Below are 20,808 nucleotides of genomic sequence, written 5' to 3'. Positions count from 1 at the left end.
AAGGAGCTCATGACATCTGACCCTAGCGCTATCTAACTTCACTGGGTGCTAGAGGTGAAGAAAATGCTGCCAACACGATAACTGATATTTCAATTTGGCGGAATGTTTCTATCCTATTCTATCCACTCTTACATGTTTGGGTTTAGTAGGCCTATATGGAGCTGGAACAGCAGGCAATGAGTTTAGCTTAGCATAAAGGCTGAAGGTAAATGAAAAAAGATAGCCAGACTATCCAAAGTTCAAAAATACACCTTGCAACACTATTACATCTCACTTCTTAACACATTTTTTGTTCAATCACTACACAGACTGAAATTTGCAGGGGTTTTATTAGGGGCTCACATGCAGGAAATAGTTCACGGCAAACAGCTGTCAGGTGCAGTGACTTCCTGGCTCTAACTCTATGGTATCGATCGTCTCAGCAGCTGAACAGAAAGAAAGAAAATGATTTCCCAAAATGTCAACCGATTCCGTTTTATAGTATAAATTCTTAACCAAGTTGAAATAAACATGTCACTTTGCATTCACTGACACTGCAAATGATGTTATATCCATTTAATTGAAGCAATAAATTGTTTTATTTGCTCTAATATGATTTGGATGGGCAAATGGGGTCAGGTCCTTCAAAAGAGTTATAGCTCCAGAGTGAAATCTCTCCAGACCAACTCTTGCTCTTTGTGGAAGGTAAAAAACATTATGTACAGTGAGACATATGGTCAACACACATAGGTCCAAAATGGCATTGCATGGCACTATTTTGTCATCTTTATCAGGAAACATGTCATAGGTTGGCAATGTGCCATTGCCATCCAGATGTGTTTTCCAAAAAAGGTATTTTCAAGGAAGTGGAATTACCTTTGAATTGGCCTTTCTGTTATTTTGAGATTGGAGAGAGATAAGGGAGGCACAGCACCTCTTCATGAAGGAGGTTAATATGTGGCTGTGCTCACTTGTCAGATGTAATTGAAGGGAACAGCTTATGAAAATGAGGTGGCAGGGATGAGGTCTTTAATTAGATCAAGATCATGGACTGAAATGAATGAGAATAACCACTCTCATTACCCACGGCAAAACTGGAGCAGAACGACAGTGAAGACAAAACTATTAACTATAATCCATATACATTTTTTTTAGGTGGTCATTAGGCCTATTACCCTTTTCTGTATTTGACCAAACCAGAATAATGTAAGGATACCTATGCTTACACCAGTAGCCTATTGATATATTTGTTTCATATATGCTTTATTCCATAAAATCACTGGATTCATTACTTATGAATGACCTTATTAATTTGAAGGGGGGAAAAAAATCAATTTAGCCTAGAAATATGCTGTATAAATGACTAGTGTAATGCAGCATGGAACTCATAGGCCATCTAGTGGTTAGACTACCGATTGAAAATACAGAAAAGATTATAGCATGTGGTACAGTAATATGTAATAAAAACAAGGATATGATCACTGCGATATGTTTAATGTATTAATAAAGTAAATGAATATGCATGTTGTATGTATATAGTATCTCAACATGTGCTCAACAACACTCAAGGGCATAACATGGGACAGAAATAACTGATTGTTTTTTAATAAGGCTGATCAAATTTTAATTAATATCCATCGCACTAAAATAACTTGCACTTGCATTGACCTTGAAATACTTAATTCACTCCAACACATGTGACGTCACACGGTGAAAACACTTGCAGTTTGGGAAAATTATCGCCCGGAGTTCTGCCTCACAATGGAACTAAAACGATAACCTAGCCCTGAATGCGTCAACCTGATTGGTTGATCCTGCGCGGGCGTTCGAGTGGGGTTTGCCTGTCAGACTGAGAAGAGGGCAAAGAGTTACTCACCACAGGTTCTGGAAACGGAAGGAGACGAGCTGTTCTTGAGAGAAGTGGAGCGAGCGGTCAGCTTCTCCTACACGTGTTTCCACTGCTGCAGGAACGTGGGGGGCTTCATGGTGCGTAGTTAGTTAAATACACAACAGTTACTGAGAACAAAGGCCGCTTACCGACACCACATTTCTCGCAGGTAAGTGTGTGTCTGTGTTTCTAAAAACACAGGCTACGTGGTATGCTCAGAGAATCAGGTAGTTGGTAGCTGCTTTGTAATGCTAAAAGTTAGTTGATGTTGATGACTCGAAATTGCTCACGACTAACCCAACAGCTGATCGCTGCTGCGTACTTGACACAGGCTGCACACATTTAACCCAGTGTCGTTTAATTAACATCTAAAAAAAACAGATAAATATTTACGCGCTAAGGTGTAGGCCTTGCTTTTATTTCCCGCCATTGAATTTGACTTATTGCGGGTGAACCAAATGATACAGTTGTAGTGGGTTTGTTTTAATGTGTCAGCATTTTTAAACACACTCTTAGTTTAGTTAAGGGAGGGATAGGATAGCTTTGACATTGTCACAATTTTAACCAGGTCAGTGTCACCGTCATTGCGTCATTTGTTCGGACAACGTGAAGGACACATTGTGGCTATACTGATGTAAACAAAGGGTTAGCCCGGTTAGCCCCATGTACCTATTATAAGAGGGTAAGCCCCACCTATAGGAATTGGAATTAACATATTTTTTTATTTAAAAAACATTTATTTTATACTGATACAGGTTTATGAAATGAATCATCGATTTAGGTTGACAGCACAGGGAAAACATGAATACAATTCCCTATCTGCTGCATATTATTCGACTCTATTTATATAAGTACAACTGTATTTAAAAAAAAAATTCTTTATATGTAGACCACTTGGAGGACATCCATAGCTATTAAAGTGTGTTGAACGCGCTCTTCAAAGCACATGTGGTTGAACAGGTTGGGTTGGACATGGATTAGCTGTCGTGCAAAGTGTCATTCTGCAGGTTATTAATGTGTTGTTCTTCTGCCTTCAGTCTTCACGTGCCATTATGAAGTACATCCTGGTTACTGGTGGTGTCATCTCTGGCATTGGTAAGGGCATCATCGCCAGCAGCGTGGGAACAATCCTCAAGTCATGCGGCCTTCACGTCACCGCCATTAAAATAGATCCGTACATCAACATTGACGCTGGTACCTTTTCGCCTTATGAACACGGTGAGTGCATTTCAGAAAAAGTCATTGTCTTGGACGTATCAAGCCGTTTTCATACGATATATATTTGCTATGTCATTGAGGAAAGACATACACTTCTACCAGTTAATTAAACAAATGTACTGTCTGTTGTTTGCAGGGGAAGTTTTCGTTCTGGATGACGGCGGGGAGGTGGATCTGGACTTGGGGAACTATGAGCGTTTCCTGGACATCCGCTTAACTAAAGACAACAACCTGACCACTGGAAAGATCTACCAGTCGGTCATCAACAAGGAGAGGAGAGGGGACTACCTGGGCAAGACTGTACAGGGTGAGTGAGCTATACTCCCAAACACTGAAGCGCCCCCCTTGACTGTTTGTTTGAATTTCTAAATCTGCATCTCCAACTTGTCCATTGAGCAGCATTAACTTGTTCTTTGACATGTCTTCTGTAAATGTGTTTTTTTTAGTGGTTCCACACATCACAGACGCCATCCAGGAGTGGGTGGTGAAGCAGGCCAAGGTCTCGGTAGATGACGACGGCATAGAGCCTCAAGTTTGCGTCATAGAGGTCAGTTGGTCTAAGCTACTTGTCTCTGTTATTATCTTCAGGTGGTAAATTGTGCAGACCAAACTGAGTTTTGGAATACAATGCAAAAGGACCATGAAAAACTGTTAATGTGTTGTATACTTCTCTCTCCCATATAACTCCCATGGGCCACTCTTAGGGGATTTGTGAACAAGCTATTTATTTAGTGCACTGGGGAGAATAGAGATTTTTTTGATTAGAAATTAAACCAAGCGTGTTGCCTGAAGCATTAGGAAATATTGGCACTCTGCAGCAAGCAGAGGAATTGCTGAACACATGCAGTATAAGGGTCTTGATAATGGAGCAGAAAAATGTTACACAATATTTTGAGAGAGGAAAAAAATCAAGGGATTTAAAAAAAAAAATAATCTGTAAGGGGGTTCTTTTCTGTAAGCCTGGCTGAATTATCTTCGTGGAATCAATCAAGTGTTTGATCGACAATATGCACTGGAAAGGTATGAATCTTTATTATATGCACAGCTGTTACACTTTGGACCCAAAGAACGACTTGAAGTGCCCACCACCAATCACTAATGTGAAAGACCTAAACCTTTTGTCATGGACCTACATTTTACCATCCACATGAAGACATTTACTAAATCAGCCTACCATAAACTCAATACTATATTCAGAATTAAATTACTTCTGTCTGAGCAGGATTTAGTAAAACGTGCTCATGATGAGTTTTATCTGCAGCAAGCTCAAACACTGGAACACTGCCTTTACAGGTCCCTCTAAATCTGAAGAATGCGGCTGCCTCCGAACGCTAACTTTAAGAGTCTCAGATCTTTACAGTGGCCTCCTGTTCTTTAAGGAATTTATTTTAAAATACCTGTTTTTGTCATAAATGGTCAAAGTAAAATTGATGAATGTCTTAATATTATCACCTTTTTATATTGCTTTTTTCTTTCTTTTTTTATATCTTATTGATGCATTTCTGTCTCATGTACAGCACTTTTAATTACCTTGTGGTTGAGAGGCGTTTCACAAATGAATCTGTCTTGCCTCCAGTGGTTATATATATTTTTTTATGGCATACATCTAAACCTGCCTGCTGACATTATTATTTGCTCGGCACAGCTGATGGCATTTTGTTCTTTTAAAGGCTGCGTCAGGGCTGTTTTGTTAGGTGCCGAGAACCGACCGTGTTTTATCGCATGCAGTTCACTGATCCAAGCTGGTGTTTTGTGTCAACAGCTCGGAGGCACAGTGGGAGACATTGAGAGCATGCCCTTCATCGAGGCCTTCAGACAGTTCCAGTTCAAGGTGAAGAGGGAGAACTTCTGCAACATCCACGTTAGCTTGGTACCACAGGTAAAGCATAATGACGCGTCACTCTGCATTACGAGTTCAGAAGTTTGAATCGCCTGCCCCAAGTCTTAACTAAGGTTATTAGATTTAGGTTGTAAAAAAATGCCAGTATTCTAACCCTTTCATGCACTGCTGTGGGGACATAACTAAATTGTCATTTAACTTAAAAACTATACTACAGATGTATGTATGTATTTTTTTTTGTTGGTGTCCTCAGCCCAGTACCACAGGAGAGCAGAAAACCAAACCGACCCAGAACAGTGTCCGAGAGCTCAGAGGACTGGGCTTGTCTCCAGATCTGGTGAGTCCCGATTGCAATTTGTTCTTAAACTTGGCATTCACTACTGCATCCCAGATATAAATGGACCAATGATTTTTCCCTCCTCTTTTATATGTATAAATCTATAACTTATTATTATTTGTTATGATTTCATCTTGTGGGTGTACACAACCAAATTAAACCTGACATAACATTTAAGTTGTGATGTTTATATAGTGATCCTTGAGTGAGACAATATGTTTTGCACTTGTTGTATATTATTAAATAAATAAACATTGATTTTTCGTCAGATTATGTGCCGCTGCACAATGCCACTTGAGACGGCTGTCAAGGAGAAGATCTCCATGTTTTGTCATGTGGAGCCCACACAGGTAAAGTCATGTGATTTTATTTGGAACTCTTATGCGTAGAACATTCTGGTGACATTAGTTATAAACAAGTGCATTTCATGTTGTCACCAAGTTCATCAGTAATTGTGGTGTTATATTGTATATTTGACAAACGAGGTATACAGTACATACAAGAAGCACGTGAGGAAAGTAAGGATGACTTCACTGTATGTTGGTATCAATAAGGGTTCAAGGGATATTTGATTAGAATCCCATTTTAGGATGATGTGTGACTGTGTGTAGCACTGGCTGTTCCATTGGTTGGCCTCCTTCTGGGATCTAAGAGCCATGCCACTAGTTTTAGTGTCTGCTGCGCACAAAGCTCCAGCATGTATGTTGACCAACTCGGGTCTCAATTTTGAACATTGTCAGAAAATCTACTGAAAAAAAGACCAACAAAAGCTACCATAAATCAACAACACATAACTTACCTTTTTTTGTTTTTTTTTGTAATTGAGTAATTCAAGTCTTTTCATATTGGTTTTTTATTTTAGAAATAGTAGGGGACACTTGATAGCAAACATCACAAGTTAATGTGAAAATGAATACATTGCTAGGCCCCCCTTTTTAAGTTCTGAAAGTAAAGCTGAACTAACATGCTCCCATCCCCCCAGGTGATCTGTGTCCAGGATGTGGGCTCAATCTACAGGGTGCCTCTGCTGCTGGAGGACCAGGGTGTGGTGAGCTACTTCTGTCAGCGGCTCAACCTGCCTATCGCCAACAGACCCAGGAAGATGCTCACAAAGTGGAAGGAGATGGCCGATAGGTGAGAGGCGCTTTGTCTTCTTCCCACTTGTTTTGACGGGTCGTAAGGAAATGAAGACAAACATTACAGTCATGGCAATCTCTCGGGGACTTCACTTGTGTTACAAACCAAAGGATGTTTAACTCCCTGTTTTCAAGTCACTGCATTTGGTTACATTTCTGAACATAGCTGTGAAATTCTATTAACATGATGAATCTTTCTCAGAAATGATCGTCTGTTGGAGCACGTCTCCATAGCCCTGGTGGGGAAATACACAAAGTTATCCGACTCGTACACGTCAGTTATCAAGGCACTGGAGCACTCGGCCCTCGCCATTAATCACAAACTAGAGGTCAAGGTATGGAAACATTTCACTATTTTTTTTATGTTTTGTCCATTCGACCGTATTTATCCAGTAGTTATCCTGCTTGCCATTATGTTTGCTGAACTCCTTCCAAATGATGATGCTACTGCTTGTTGTTATTACAGTACGTAGACTCTGCAGAACTGGAGAACGCCACTCTGCAAAAGGACCCGGTGAAATATCATGAGGCCTGGCAAAAGCTCTGCAGTTCACAGTGAGTATACAAACGTATATGTATGCCACATGATGGCAGTAGTGTGCCTTCTGTCCGGTGGTTTATGCGGCTTCATAAAATAGTTGGTGAACTAATTTGCTTTGTAGAAAGTAACTGTATTATCTCATCTTTAAAATCTACTGTAACTTGTCTTAAATTGTACCTCCTGAGGATGTCTTAAATTTTTCAGTGATTGGTGTGTGTTTATATTGTGATTTATATGTCCGTCTCAACAAAGATCTAGATTAATTTACGAAATAAACCGAAGATTCCATTCTTTTCTTCCTCCCCACAGAGGTGTGTTGGTCCCTGGAGGTTTTGGTGTGAGGGGGACAGAAGGCAAGATACAGGCTATTAACTGGGCCAGGAAACAGAACAAACCGTTCCTGGGTAAGAGAGATTCAAATTTGTATTTGTCTCATAGGTTCTGCCTTCTCCTTAACAATTACATTTTATAATATGCCATGCTATAAGTGAACCTGATGAAGATGAGATGTGAAGGGAAAGGGTAAAAGAAAGTGTATTTTCTCTCCTATTTGTTGACAGAAGATATATGCCAGCCATTTTTGCTATGCAGCAAAATACACAACTCCATACTACATACATACAACTCCATACACCAAGCTGAAATTGCTGCCACTTGTGAATCTAAATGGAAAAATATGGACCTCACTTGAAGGACAACTGTACTTGTTCAATCAGTTGCTTTGTGCTTGTGTATTTCAATCATCCAATTATTTATTTTGTCAGAAATCAGAAAAACTATTAGTCGCATTCCACTTACCAAATTCATAGTTGTAAAGATATTTGAAACGAGGTAAATACTTTTCCTCATAGGCACAGTGTAATGATGCAAATACAGTAGTGTTTCTTATTGCTCTGTCTTCCGTTATTTATGAATCCTTACAATAGTTCTAATTATGCGAGGAATCCCGCTGCTCTTGTTTTGTGCAGGGGTATGTTTGGGCATGCAGCTGGCAGTGTGCGAGTTCGCCCGCAATGTTCTCGGATGGGAAGGTGAGTGATTGCACCGTTCAGCTGGGTAACACTGCTGAGACACATTTGAATTGCAATAGTTTCTCATTTAATTATGAAAGGAACCTTAAGCCCTGTTGGGAAGTTGATTTGAGCTTAGATCCCTTTTTTATTTTTGCTTATATTTTTCAGATGCCAACTCCACAGAATTTAATCCAGACTCTAAATATCCAGTGGTAGGTTATAATTTTTTTGTTGTTGCTGTCGCTCATATCGCACCATATCAGCAGCAGAGCCTTTACCAGAATGACTAACATCCTGTTTGATCTCCACAGGTGATTGACATGCCCGAGCACAACCCGGGGCAGATGGGCGGGACTATGAGGTTGGGGAAAAGGCGAACTATTTTCAAATCCCACACCAGTGTACTGAGTATGTATCCTCAAAATGAATGCTCACCATTTGGCTTTTTTGGTCTTTCCATCTAGTGTTTCTGATTTACGACTGATATTACATTGTTCTAGGAAAACTGTACGGAAATGTGGAATATGTTGACGAGAGGCACAGACACAGATTTGAGGTAAAGACCAAAGCAAGTATTGTTAAGAGAACCTCAAAGCCACTTTTCTCATAAACAAACCTTCCCTGAACCGCTGAACCTCTTGCTCGTCTAGGTGAACCCTGAGCTGAAGCACCAACTTGAAATGAAAGGCCTTCAGTTTGTCGGCCAAGATGTAGAAGGAGAGAGAATGGAGGTCATTGAATTGGAGGGTGAGTGGTAACATTTTTTACTTGAAAAACAACCATCATTAGGATGTACTCTACTCTCTCTCTAAAAACATCTCTTCTGTTTCCTAAATGTGCTTTGCTAAATGTTAGCCTTGTGGGTTTTTTTTTATAGTCAGGTACATACTTTAGGTAGCCCGATTTAGTGGGGGTCATCAAGGCCATACTAACCGTCCTGTGTTTGTTGTTTCAGACCATTGTTACTTTGTGGGAGTGCAGTACCATCCAGAGTTCACCTCTAGACCCATCAAACCTTCGCCTCCATACTTTGGTCTCCTGCTCGCTGCTGCAGGAAAGCTCCAGGGCTACGTGAACAAGGGCTGTCACCTGTCTCCAAGGTAATCTTCGAAACGGCAATGTATTCTCCAAATGTTATTCAGTGGAAGTTTAAAATGAAATAACTCCAGCGGTTCGACGCTTTAGCTCTTTCAACAAATTAAACCGTATTACTTCAGTGCTTTATGTCCGCTGGTTTAAGTATACACATATTTTTCCAAATTAAATCTGTTACCTAACAGTAATGCTGATTAGTTATATCCAACAGATACTTTAGCTTTAATAGCAACATAACGTAGTTCGGAAAACGTAAGCATTTTTTAACATGGTGTATAAAGTATCGGTTATGCATAATTGAATTTACTCAAATTTAGTTGCCTTGTAAACATTTTTCGGACGTTTACAAGCATATTTGTACGAAATGTCATAATCTGCAGTCCATTATTATAATGCAATGTAGTCAAATCAAATGACACATGGGTGTTACAGCTACAATTTACAGTGACACTTTGTCCTTTCTGCACCTGCAATCGCTGTCAGGCACTACAGCTATAATACTCATTTTATGTGTTCGTCATCCATTGCAGAGACACTTACAGTGGCAGCAGCGGCAGCAGCTCTCCTGAAGCAGAGATCTCCGAGCTCAAGTTCCCCTCTTTGTCCTTAGAGTAACGCACATGTAACTGTTGTGTGTGTGCCTCGTGCAGAAAAATGCAAGGCCCACAAAAGAGCTGGTAAACAAACTATTTAAACCATTTTTACACTCTGATAAAACATGTTGTTAAATATTTGTTTTATTATGCCTTCAGTTATCGCATGAGGGTGAAGGCAGTAAGCAAAAGCCATATTAAAGTTCACGGGAATTTTTAGAAAATATGTAAACATGGCGGAGTACATGTTCAGACAACTTCTGTTGATTTGATCATGATGCCGGGGTAAAATGGTGGGGAGACGGAAAATGTATTTCTTATTTGCCGTTTGGGTATAGAAGAATGGAGGGATCAGGTTGCACAAAGCATAAAACCAGTGAGAGTTAGGGTAACTTTGGTTGCTAAAATGTATCCTGTGTTTCGTCATCACTGTTACTCTGAGAAATGTTTTTTTCTGTTTTACAGATTTATTCGATGTGTTTTAATGTATTTCTCGTTTTAGATTTAATACGTATAACTCTCATTCAGGGTTACTCCTACAGTTGTGCATTTAATTTTGCTGTTGTAATAAAAAAAAAGAACTGTGTAGGCATCAGCCCATTTCACAAGCACAGTGGGTTTTAATTTCTGCCGTTGTAATAGGCAAACTTTGGGACTTGCACTTTCGAGTGTTATGTTTTATCGCCCTAAACCTGAACTCACCAGTTCAGGTTGCATGACTTTTATGTTTGAGACCTTTTGCCTGCTGACTTAAGCAAACACGCTTTTTCAAATCTATTGCCTTTTCACTTCCATATCTGACCCACAACTCTCTGAAATGAATGAATGATGCTGATGCTCACCTGAGGCCAGATTAAAGTGACCCTTGACTCAACAATATTAACTGAAAAAGATAGTGTGGCATATGAAATCTTATGTCAAAACATTAGTAGCGTCCAACTGGAGATGCTGAGCATCGGACTTTCTTGTTACAGTTTCACTTGTAGTCTGGTCAGATTGAGTGATATTAATTCATACTGGACCTGTGTCATTAGATCATTGATGCACATGCCTTCATGTATCTGTTGCTGACCCAAATGTATGGAAAAACATGCAATATTTTTATATTTATGAAGTCCAGATGTGTAAAGTAATGTGTTTATTCTGAATAAAAACATTGTATTCTTCTTGACACTGGCCTTTATTCTATTGGATCTATTGGCAATTGACAATTGGCACGTTCTTCCCTTTACCAGTGAGTGCCACAAAAAAAATACTGTAAATGGACTTGCAATTTATAGGTGAAGTAAGTGTTTTTTTATGTTAATATAAGTGTTAAATTGCTCTTTATTCATACAGTGATCACTTTCATAATGTGTGCTTTTCATAAAGGCGATTTCTCAGTCAGCTGCTCTGCATGTAATCGGCTAACAAACTTTTCGGGGATCCCAAAATTAATATCCAATCACGAGAGAACGCTACAAACCGACACCTGTCTCACTCATGGTCTCACTGCTGGTGCACGCTGGAGACAGATGGATGAATGTTTATGCGCCTACAATGAGCAGGTAAAAATCCTTTCCAATGTCTGTTTTGATGGTTTTTATCATGTTTTTATCACACTTATGGATCTGAGATGATGCTTGATAACTCGCTGCTTGAAGACCGCAGTGCTTTAATGTGGTGACGTAGGGACGAGCGAGGAGACTGCTAACTGCAGTAACTGACAGTAAGTTAGCTAAAAGAACCATTCCGCTTACAGCACCTTTAACATTTGCCAAGGAGAGTGAAAAGCTTGTTTTTCACTTTTTGCTATCTTCTGAGATGAGTACTGGAAACCACTGGTGTCAAGTGTATTTATCTGCAAAGCCATTCTAGCAGCCCCTAGAGGCTGTCATAGTCATTACATCCTTTATGAGAAGGTAGCAACAGACTAAACTAAAATAACCAAAACTTGGTTACTTAGCAGTTGTCTAGTAATGGTCATGTTAACCTCTAATGTTAATATATGGGCTACAGATTGAGCACGTAATGAACGGCACCTTTGTTTTAAATTAAAATTTAAATAATGACTTAAGTATGAGGACAGTAAAATACTTAAAGCGAAAACATTAAAGCGGTAGTACCCCACTTAAAAAATACTGAACTATCCCGTTAAACCTCCAGTAGTACCTACTGTTAAAACATGAATTTCATGTCCTGTGCTTTTCCCCAGGGAATGTAAAGCTGCATTGTTATCAACTTCCTTTTTTTAGACAGCAATGTTCACTCTGTAAACAAAGACTATAGAGTGATACGAATTCCTGCTAGTTGTACAGGCAAACAGTTGACCACACTCACCCTCACACTATTACTGTTAATAATAATGACATGTAGTTTTGAGCCAGTCACAGCAGGAAACTTTGCCCCGGTATGATATTAAATGCAAATACTGCTTCCTTATCAAACCCTCCTTCCCCCCAACATTCAGCCCTCCCCTTCCTCAACCGCCCTCCCCATGGCCCTGTGCTCTTGCCCCACCTTTCGTCAAGTAACAACAGGCAAACTTTCCAAGTCCACACCCACACTGCATTGCATGGTACACTCATGCACATGCCTACAGTAGCAGTTCATGCCAAGTTCTTCGGATGAGAGCCGCAGTCATACTTGGATCTACTCTGTGGGATATATGTAATTCTCTGCTTTTGAGGATTTGTTGGACTACCATGGGAATGGAACTAAGAAACTTGTGCTGCAGCCATCAACTGCATAGGAGTTTGTGATGACTGCAAACACAGACTGCTCTGCTGATTGTGAGATTTGAAAGGTGTGGCTGCTGTGGTTATTTCTCAACATTTGAAGGATCAAAAAGTTAAGAGGATTGGTGTTTCAAGGAGCTGGTGTAAGATTGCTAGTCTCTTGCAGGTTTCATGTCTGGCTTTCACTGATTCCCATTGTACCATATTTTCTAGGCTATTCCAATAGCTGTCTCCTAAACTATTCCTAACCTATCTTTTTTATTTATTTTTTACAATACCTGCAGTAACTTAATTTGTTTCTCCCTTTTTCCCAAACTTCTGTATTTTCCCCTACAAGCTGTCTTAAAAAAAACTCCATAAGCAACAATGGACCTGACTTTGTGGCAGTACCAGTTCAGGATCATCATGCTGGGAGACTCCACAGTGGGAAAGTCCTCCCTGCTCAAGCGCTACACTGAAGACCTGTTTCTGGAGTCCATCAACCAGACGGTGGGTGTGGACTTCTATGTTCACTTCCTGGAGGTGGAGCCCGGTGTGCGTGTCAAACTGCAGTTCTGGGATACGGCTGGACAGGAGAGGTTCAGGTGAGGATACACAAACCCACCTTGTGACAAATGGGTTAAATATATTATTGAAATGTCCTTTATGCACCGGGGGCCTAAACACTGCTGTATACCCTTTTTCTATAAAGCCAAAAAAACAACATTCATATGATATATATTAAATAAATGACTGCAAATAGACTATCCAAATAACATAACACTGGCTAGTCTGTTCATATGAGAGCTTTTCATCAGTGTTTGCTTTCAGCCTATGACTGGATCCACCCTGTCACCTCACAAGATCAGTGAGCAATGTGTGTGCAGGGATGTGTGAAGTGGTTAAAGTGGAGAAAGGCTGATCTTTGAAAAGGCATTGTTTTTCCCCCTGATCAGCATATTCTATGGAAAAACTAGGAGCAACATGTTTTCAGTCTGAATGCATTATTTTGAGTCCTCCAGTTAAATGAGCCGTACCAAATAGCAAACTGTGCCCGTTTGTGTTTACCGATATCTGTGGACTGCTAATCCCACATGAGTCAGCAAAAAGCTGAGCCAAAAATAAGTTATCTAACAAACAAGCAACGTTCCACCTATTGGTTGTTTGGGAGGATCCTCTACTTTGCATTTCCTGTCGGGTTCAAACATTCAGTGGCTCATGTGGGAACTATACATGGCTATGATTAGAGTGAGAAAAACATAGTGGTTATCAAAAAACGCACTCTTCTTTTAATCTTCTTATCTTAAAAAAAAAGCTCACCTTTAAACAGTGAATGATTGAAGCTGATTATTAGATCACTGGAACATGAAATAGGTTGGCAACAAAGCTCTGAACTCTGCACTACTCAGTGATTGCTTTGAGAGGTTTTCATGCGTTGAAATTCACAACTACTTCCTGTAAAGTTTATGAAACGTTGCTCCACAAAACGGTTGAGTTTCAATGTGAATAATAACAAACTGTGAACATTACGCTTCCTTTTTCCTCTCTCTCTCTCTCTCTCTCTCTCTCTCTCTCTCTCTCTCTCTCTCTGCTTTCCTCAGGTCAGTGACCCGTTCTTATTACCGCAACTCTGTGGGAGGCCTGCTGGTGTTTGACATCACCAACCGAGCCTCCTTGGACAATGTGAAGGATTGGTACGCCGAGGTGTGTGAGCATGTGCAGCCTCATAAGGTGCTGTTTGTCCTGGTGGGCCAGAAGAGTGACCGAGACTCCGAGGGGGAGCGGGTGGTGAGCAGGCAAGAGGCTGAGAAACTGGCCGGACAGATGGGCATGCCCTATGTGGAGACCTCGGCCAAGAACGGACAGGGTGTGAGGGAGGCCTTCGAGCTTCTCACCCGGCGAGTCTACCAGGGTCTGTTGAGCGGCGAGGTACAGATGCAAGAGGGCTGGGACGGAGTCAAGTGTGCTGCAACACACTTACAGAGGGCCAGCCTGGCACAGCCCAACAAAGGCCCCAAGGAAGACAAGAAGTGCTGTCCCTAAAACACTGGACTGGTTGGTGGTGGTGGCGGTAGGGAGCGTATCAACAGTCCCAGGGCTCAATGTTTCCACACTCAATGGAGTAATATGTCAGGGTAGTATGTCTGTATCGGTCTCACTACTATTCTAACCTCTCCCTGTCCCCTTGCCCTAACCACCCAGCTGTGATGCCTGAACCTAATCGCCCAATTTCAGGAACATCCTATTTGGTGCAATATACACCTGGGAACATTGAGCCTTGGGAACATGGGGATGACCCGATGGTGGTCACCCATATGCACTCATGTTACTGTGGACAACCATAACATGTCACGCAGGAGGTGGGATTTGAAGAGGAATTTTACTGTAATGACGTCAAGACACGATGTAAATAATTTAGTAATGTAAGAGAGACTGTTCTGGGGAAACATTTTCTTACATCTTTTGACAATGCTTCGACATTCCTAAACCCTAAAGACGTGGTGGCAATGTATCTATTGGTGGAGACTGAAATACATAAAAAAAAACATAAAAACTGTTGGGATAGATTGCCATGACATTTTGCACAGACATCCATGAACCACCTGGAGGATTATTTGCTAGACTGACTTTGACGACCCCCTGACTTTTCATCTAGGGCCACTGGCAGTTTGACATTTAGTTTTCAATAAAATGTCTCTGGAACTTGTGGATGGATTGCTGTGTGAATTTGCTGGAGGTGTTCAAGTTCCCTTAACTTTATAGTTACTGCCATCATCAGGTCAAATTTTCAATTAGCCCAATGCTTTGGCTTGTGATCAAATAACTGCAAAACTAATGACTTTCCCATCAGCCACAGATGTACTTTGTGTTGACCCTCAGCATGCTAGCAGGTTAAACTCATGTTAGATGCTAGTCCGACTAATGGATTGATGTTTAGGCCATTGCTTATCATAGTTCAGCAGGGCAAAGGGTTGTAATGATGACATGCCAGATGAGTGTGTCATTTTAAGATTAATCTGCAAGTAGGCTACTGATACAATCACATCTTCTCTAGGCTACTATTGATTTTTAGACCTCAAGACATGTAGGCTACCCTGGGGATCCCGATGTCTTCCGATGTTTAAGTTTTTTTTTAAATCATTAAGAAAATAACTTTTAGACGAGCTGTTGCAAGCAGTCATTTGGGAAATATCTGCATTGCAAAGACATGCAGTTTAATCTTCAAAACCCAGTTCCGGACCTAAGTCCTTGGTTCTCGTTTATAACTGGCAGCAGTTAAGGTGTAGGGCCCTTAGTGGACATGAGATACATCACCCTGGGCCTCTACTGTATGTGAATTCATCTTTTGAATCCGAGTAGTTGTCTGGAAAAAGCGTTGTTGCATCACCAATAATTGCAGTGCATCCTGCTAGTGATCGTTTTCAGGTGCTGTTGTGGAAATTAATTAAAATAGAAAACTCTAGGGTCCCTCTGTATATTGTGCCTTCACAATGTTGTGACAGGTTTCCATAGCAATTACTGTTCATCTGGCTGATGAATAGCCTCCTGTGTTCCTGCAACCAAAAGGAGGAAAAATGTATTTGGCTACTAGAAGACACGCAGGCTCAATATTGCCTGGAAGGTTGTTAACTGTTGTATTATGTCCTGCAACTGATATTTTATGAATTTAAATATTTCTTAAACACTTAAATCATTTACTATTCCTTTTGTGCATTTTTTCATTTTAATCTACGGGGAATTCCATGTTCATTTATGTGGAGAACTGACAAGGTACAGACTCAAATATAATACTTTTTATATGTAGTAGGCCTACAAGTTTAAAACCCTTGGCTAATGTTTTCCCAGTTTAGTCTGGCAATAGATGCTATATCCTAAAATGTCTCCACAGTTGGTTGTATTTGTCAGATATTAATATATGTGTCAGCTATTTATTTTTGTTAATTTACACTGTGAAAAGTTAACATCTGGGATAAATGTTTTTCTGTCAATGTTCTGGTGAAATTTCAGGGAAAGACAAGAGTACAAATAAAATGTGCACGGATGTTTGAAGTAAATGTGTTAATGTAATAAAAACATTCTACATTCATTTACATCCAAAACACAAAAGGAACTGTATTTATGGTCATGTGGCATGTGCTGAAGGAATTTGGTGTTAAAAACCCTCTAATATTAAAATAAACTAATCAACAGCATTGAGTACAGTGGTTAAACAAGGGAGCCATACTCTTACATACTCAATGCCATGGGTATGATTATCAATTATTGGCAAGATAACAAATGTACATTTTAAGGAGGCAGATGAATAAGTAACATTCACATACAAATGCTCTTTAGTATCAAAAGGTAAACTGAATATAACAGTGGTCACAATCCAAAAGAAGTATTCCAGTAAATGTTTATTGACAAAATGACAACAAATAAGAGCTCTACCAGATTCAGCTTAATGGCAACAAAACAAAATCAGAGACAATAATTACATCATTGTGAGATGGTGCTGGCAAATCACTCAAGGTTAGGGAATCAAAACAATGAAAAACTAACTAATGTCAAAAAAAAAAATGCCCCCACCCAAACCATATCTTTCTTCTTAAGTCAAAAAAAAACCCAGTTAAAAAGGAAAATACAAAAAAAAAGAAAAACACAATTACACAGAGTGGGTAATGGGTACAACATATTAGTATACGGTCTTGCTACTTTTTGGTTGTCTTGCGGATCAGCGCCATTCTCTGAAAGGAAAATGCAAATGCAGTTAGGCCGACTGTATGTATTTATTTTAATATAAAACAAATCATTAATATTGACATATACAAGATTAGTATTCAACTACTGTAATATTTGTCTACATTTACTATTAACAGGAATATTCAGGAATACAATGTTACATGACACAAAGCCTTCGATTGCTCACCTGTTTGTGGGCCTCTGTGGTACAAGCCTTTTTAAACGGTCGGATCTCATCTGAGCCATAACCAGGAATCCACATGTTCCACTGGCGCTCTGAGAAAAGCCATGCACAATGTCAGCAGAATACAGGCTGTAAGAGCTGCACATGGCTTCAACACATATTTAGTGTATCAAGCAATATATAACAAAACAATCTGCTATCATATCAGAAAAGTGTATCTCAAGTGACACCCAAGATCTAACTTAGTTTTTACTAATTTCCCAAAAATTTTAAGGTGTCCAGGGCTTTAGAGAAAAAATGTTTAACTTGTAAAACGGCCTTGACTGCAGCTCGTTACACAACGACACATTGACCCTGCGTCCCAAATCGCATACTCTTTTTTTTCCTATTCTACATACTACATCTGACCATAAAAATAATCTAGTTAGGATGCAGTATGCATCCACTTGGGACATACTTGTACTTATTTATTTCATCATAACATTGCGCCTTGATCTTGCTTTTATATTCATCGCATTCCCGTTTGTTTTCATACGGAGGCTCCGTCAATGTGATGTCACTTCCGGTGTGCACTGAAATGTGGGTAAGAATCGCCCAAATAGGATGCCGTTTTCAACACTAAAAATCTCGGCCAGATGTAGTAGACATCCGGGTCTTTCTAACCATACTAAATCTGGCCACAAGAAGCGGGACATCCTAAATCTTTTTTCTACCATACTAAACAGTATATAGTACGGGTATTGGAACGCAAAGTGTCTGTGCCTTAAACTGAAACTGGACAGAGCAAAGCAGCAGAAGGGAACAAGGTACCTGCCAGTAACATAAATAGCATCATGGTTAAAATGAATAAGATAATTAAAAAAACAAATAATTAATGATTCAAACATTCAATACACATCATTGTCCATTTTTTTAGGCCAATTATCACCCAGTAATTACAGGCTGCTAAAACCCAGAATAAAACGCCAACACCAACTTACCAAGATGTAATTGAACATCCTTCACCTCCAAAGTGTTGGACTTGCGATGGCGTGCCAGTTGACAGGCCGCTGTCACTACACTCTCGATAAAGTCATCTGCAATTTGTAGCAGCATCTGAAAAGAGGGGCACATTTTGTAAACCATCAATCGTGTGCAGTGAAGGAGAGCGACATTTCACAACGGCTGGAAAATCCCAAATTTTTTCAGCTGCTCACACCATTTATCTTGCAGCCAGACGTCCAACAGGATACTATTTCCAAATGATGGATGTGGCAGTAGGTTATAATAGCTCTCTAGAGCAAAACTAACTTGGAAGATTCTGGTTGTATTATTTTTAAAGCAAAGAATCCACTGCTGCTTATGTTAAAATATATATATTTAAGTACAGGTTTTATTTAAGAAATACTATTAAAAAGGACTGACAGACCTCCTCAACATCCTCATCCAGCTGCTCATTGGGATCTATTTCTCTCACCAGGTCCTGCAGCTTCTTCTTACTGAGAACCTGGAAAGAAAGGAAGACGTATCCATGCAATCAGTTACATGTGTGCAAGGTTGTGTGCTCTCTGTTAGCATTTTTAAATGGCCTGAAATGCCAAAGGTAAAAAATGGGCACCCATGCTGCTTTTTAATATTAAAGTCAAAGACCCACAAAATGGGTTTTGGGGCTGATATGCGAGTTTGACACCAATAGTTATACAAGATGTAAAACCAAATAAAATCTTTGTCCAAACATAACACATTAAAAAAATTACCAATGCGATTGGTTGACAGATCCAGAGTGGCACTGGGCAGATCCAATAGTTTTAAAGAGTTAACGTTTGTCAATTGAGCGATTCCAGACCTTCTGTACAAATTAAATTAAGTACGATCTGGTAGTCTGGTAGGACCAGGCTAATTATACAGTACATGCATGGGGTTAGAAATTCCAGAAAAAGCCAAAAGGCTACTTTTCAACCGATGTCCCCTTACGTTAACATAGTTCATAAAACATTTTTTTTTGTGTGATGCCCTAATATTGTCACTGACTATCGGTCAGTTTGTTGCAGTCCTTACGACTGATGCAACAAATAAACATGCACACGGAGTATGTGGAATAGTACTAGGGTAGTTCCACCATTTAACTGAATCCTTTTGTAGCTCATTCTTCTATGCTAGTAGAGTATTTGTGCAGTTTTTCAGACAATGTGACAGACAGTTTTACAGATGCTGATGCAGAAACCCTTTTCAGCAGCACTATCTTTTGTGAGAACGTCATGTATGGACTGACCTGAGATCCCTCCGGACTACTTCTACCAGCAGGGCCAGGGGTCAGGACCTTCCCTACTGATGCTGTGCTGTTAGCCATGCTGGTGGCCACAGGGGACAATTAGAGGGACTCTGGAGTTTCACAAAAACAAAACTGTGGTTTGTCTGTTCTTGTATGTGTGACAGTCCAGGTGGGCACAGATATGATGGATTATCTTTCACAGGGGCCACACTCGTAAATCTGGGGAAATAGACAGGAATGACAAAAGTTAGTACCAGAGGCATTAGGCTGATATTCCTGCTTGTCGATGATCAGTGTTGGTTATCTACTCCATTTGTTTATTGTACTTATTTGATTAAATTTCATTTTCTATTTATGCCTCCCGATTTGTATTTTGTTGCAGTTTGGACATGTAATCTTTATCTCGTATAAATCACTAGTTTATTGAGAGTTGAACGGTGCAATAACACTAACACACTCATTAGCAATATCTTAAGACGTGTAGAGAAAACCAAACATTCCACAAAACAACGCTGAGCGATCTGCTCAAAATATTAAACAAATTAACAAAATACCACCGCACTTGTCAAATAAAAGACACGTGACTATTGATCGCATGTGTTACTTCCAAAAACACAGCAAACGCGTAAAATACCGATGCTGACATAATGGTATGTGCTAAAAACAATAGCCGCTATCATGCTTTAGATGTAGCTAGAGGGGCTAACATTAGAAGCTAATCCAGTGATGCGGCTTTTTGCACGTCGTATCCTCAAATTGAGCACTACATCGCAACTTACCCAATCAAACGAACACTATCTGTCCATGTTTCGGGGTCGTTACGAAGACAATGAGCGAACTGGACTCAACAAATCTCCCTCAAATCGACGCTAGAAAAATCGTCGAGAAAAAAATGTACCACTACTTCCGCTTTGTTCATGTTCATTTCCGGTGACAACATATTGGCTCCACTCTGTCACCTGCTGGTTCTCTTGTAGAACGTTTTATCCATAAGATGCAATAGAAATGTTTCATTTATTAGGCTATTCTTTCAACGACAAACAAACAACACATTTCAAAAACACTATAAAAATACGTGCAATATAAATTAATATGAAGAATGAGGTTCACAGATACATAGGCCTATGACAATCATAATAATAAGAAATAACAACAATAACAATCATATTAGTGATAACCAGGTTCATGAAATACACAGTTCAGTGACAGTTATTTCTGCTAAGAAATACACTGCAATAAAAACTCCTAACTTTTAGAAAAAGATTATTTGAAATGAATAAATGCATAAAACAAATTATATTCAGTAGCCTATATC

The 20,808-nt window shown here is 39.8% G+C and overlaps 3 protein-coding genes and 1 long non-coding RNA gene across 5 annotated transcripts in view; 3 read left to right on the top strand and 1 right to left on the bottom strand.

The window, feature by feature from the left end:
• LOC307259869 overlaps positions 1-16,032 on the top strand; it is a 143,315-nt gene extending 127,283 nt beyond the window's left edge. The window contains exon 2 of the long non-coding RNA XR_013845166.1: positions 15,618-16,032. This is a non-coding gene — a long non-coding RNA (uncharacterized lncRNA). The remainder of the gene's footprint in view (positions 1-15,617) is intronic.
• LOC307259270 (CTP synthase 1-like) lies at positions 1,849-10,811 on the top strand. Of its 2 annotated transcripts, none has more exons than XM_080039043.1 (18): positions 1,849-1,965; positions 2,905-3,085; positions 3,222-3,392; positions 3,532-3,632; positions 4,848-4,964; positions 5,179-5,262; positions 5,532-5,612; positions 6,245-6,396; positions 6,601-6,733; positions 6,865-6,953; positions 7,249-7,343; positions 7,908-7,970; positions 8,121-8,164; positions 8,264-8,360; positions 8,453-8,508; positions 8,603-8,699; positions 8,908-9,052; positions 9,578-10,811. In XM_080039043.1, the coding sequence occupies exons 1-18, from the start codon at positions 1,963-1,965 to the stop codon at positions 9,660-9,662; spliced, it is 1,794 nt and encodes a 597-aa protein (XP_079895169.1). In that variant the 5' UTR covers positions 1,849-1,962; the 3' UTR covers positions 9,663-10,811. The 2 variants fall into 2 exon arrangements, with proteins under 2 accessions (XP_079895169.1, XP_079895170.1); XM_080039044.1 differs by having other exon boundaries at positions 1,872-2,036.
• rab42b (RAB42, member RAS oncogene family) lies at positions 12,239-15,045 on the top strand. Its single transcript, XM_080039905.1, has 3 exons — positions 12,239-12,425; positions 12,695-12,941; positions 13,938-15,045. The coding sequence occupies exons 2-3, from the start codon at positions 12,724-12,726 to the stop codon at positions 14,377-14,379; spliced, it is 660 nt and encodes a 219-aa protein (XP_079896031.1). The 5' UTR covers positions 12,239-12,425; positions 12,695-12,723; the 3' UTR covers positions 14,380-15,045.
• Positions 16,033-16,736: 704 nt separating the features above from the next.
• Positions 16,737-20,411, bottom strand: taf12 (TAF12 RNA polymerase II, TATA box binding protein (TBP)-associated factor). The gene is made up of 6 exons (XM_080039906.1): positions 20,273-20,411; positions 19,494-19,712; positions 18,651-18,728; positions 18,223-18,337; positions 17,246-17,334; positions 16,737-17,063 (listed from the first exon to the last, which is right to left on the bottom strand). The coding sequence occupies exons 2-6, from the start codon at positions 19,569-19,571 to the stop codon at positions 17,028-17,030; spliced, it is 396 nt and encodes a 131-aa protein (XP_079896032.1). The 5' UTR covers positions 19,572-19,712; positions 20,273-20,411; the 3' UTR covers positions 16,737-17,027.
• Between the last annotated feature and the right edge of the window lie 397 nt (positions 20,412-20,808).

This window comes from Ammodytes marinus (assembly GCF_949987685.1).
Source record: "Ammodytes marinus genome assembly, chromosome: 13".
NCBI classification, from domain to species: domain Eukaryota; kingdom Metazoa; phylum Chordata; class Actinopteri; order Uranoscopiformes; family Ammodytidae; genus Ammodytes; species Ammodytes marinus.
Note: the sequence above shows the minus strand (reverse complement) of the source record. Positions and strands in the feature narration are given on the sequence as shown.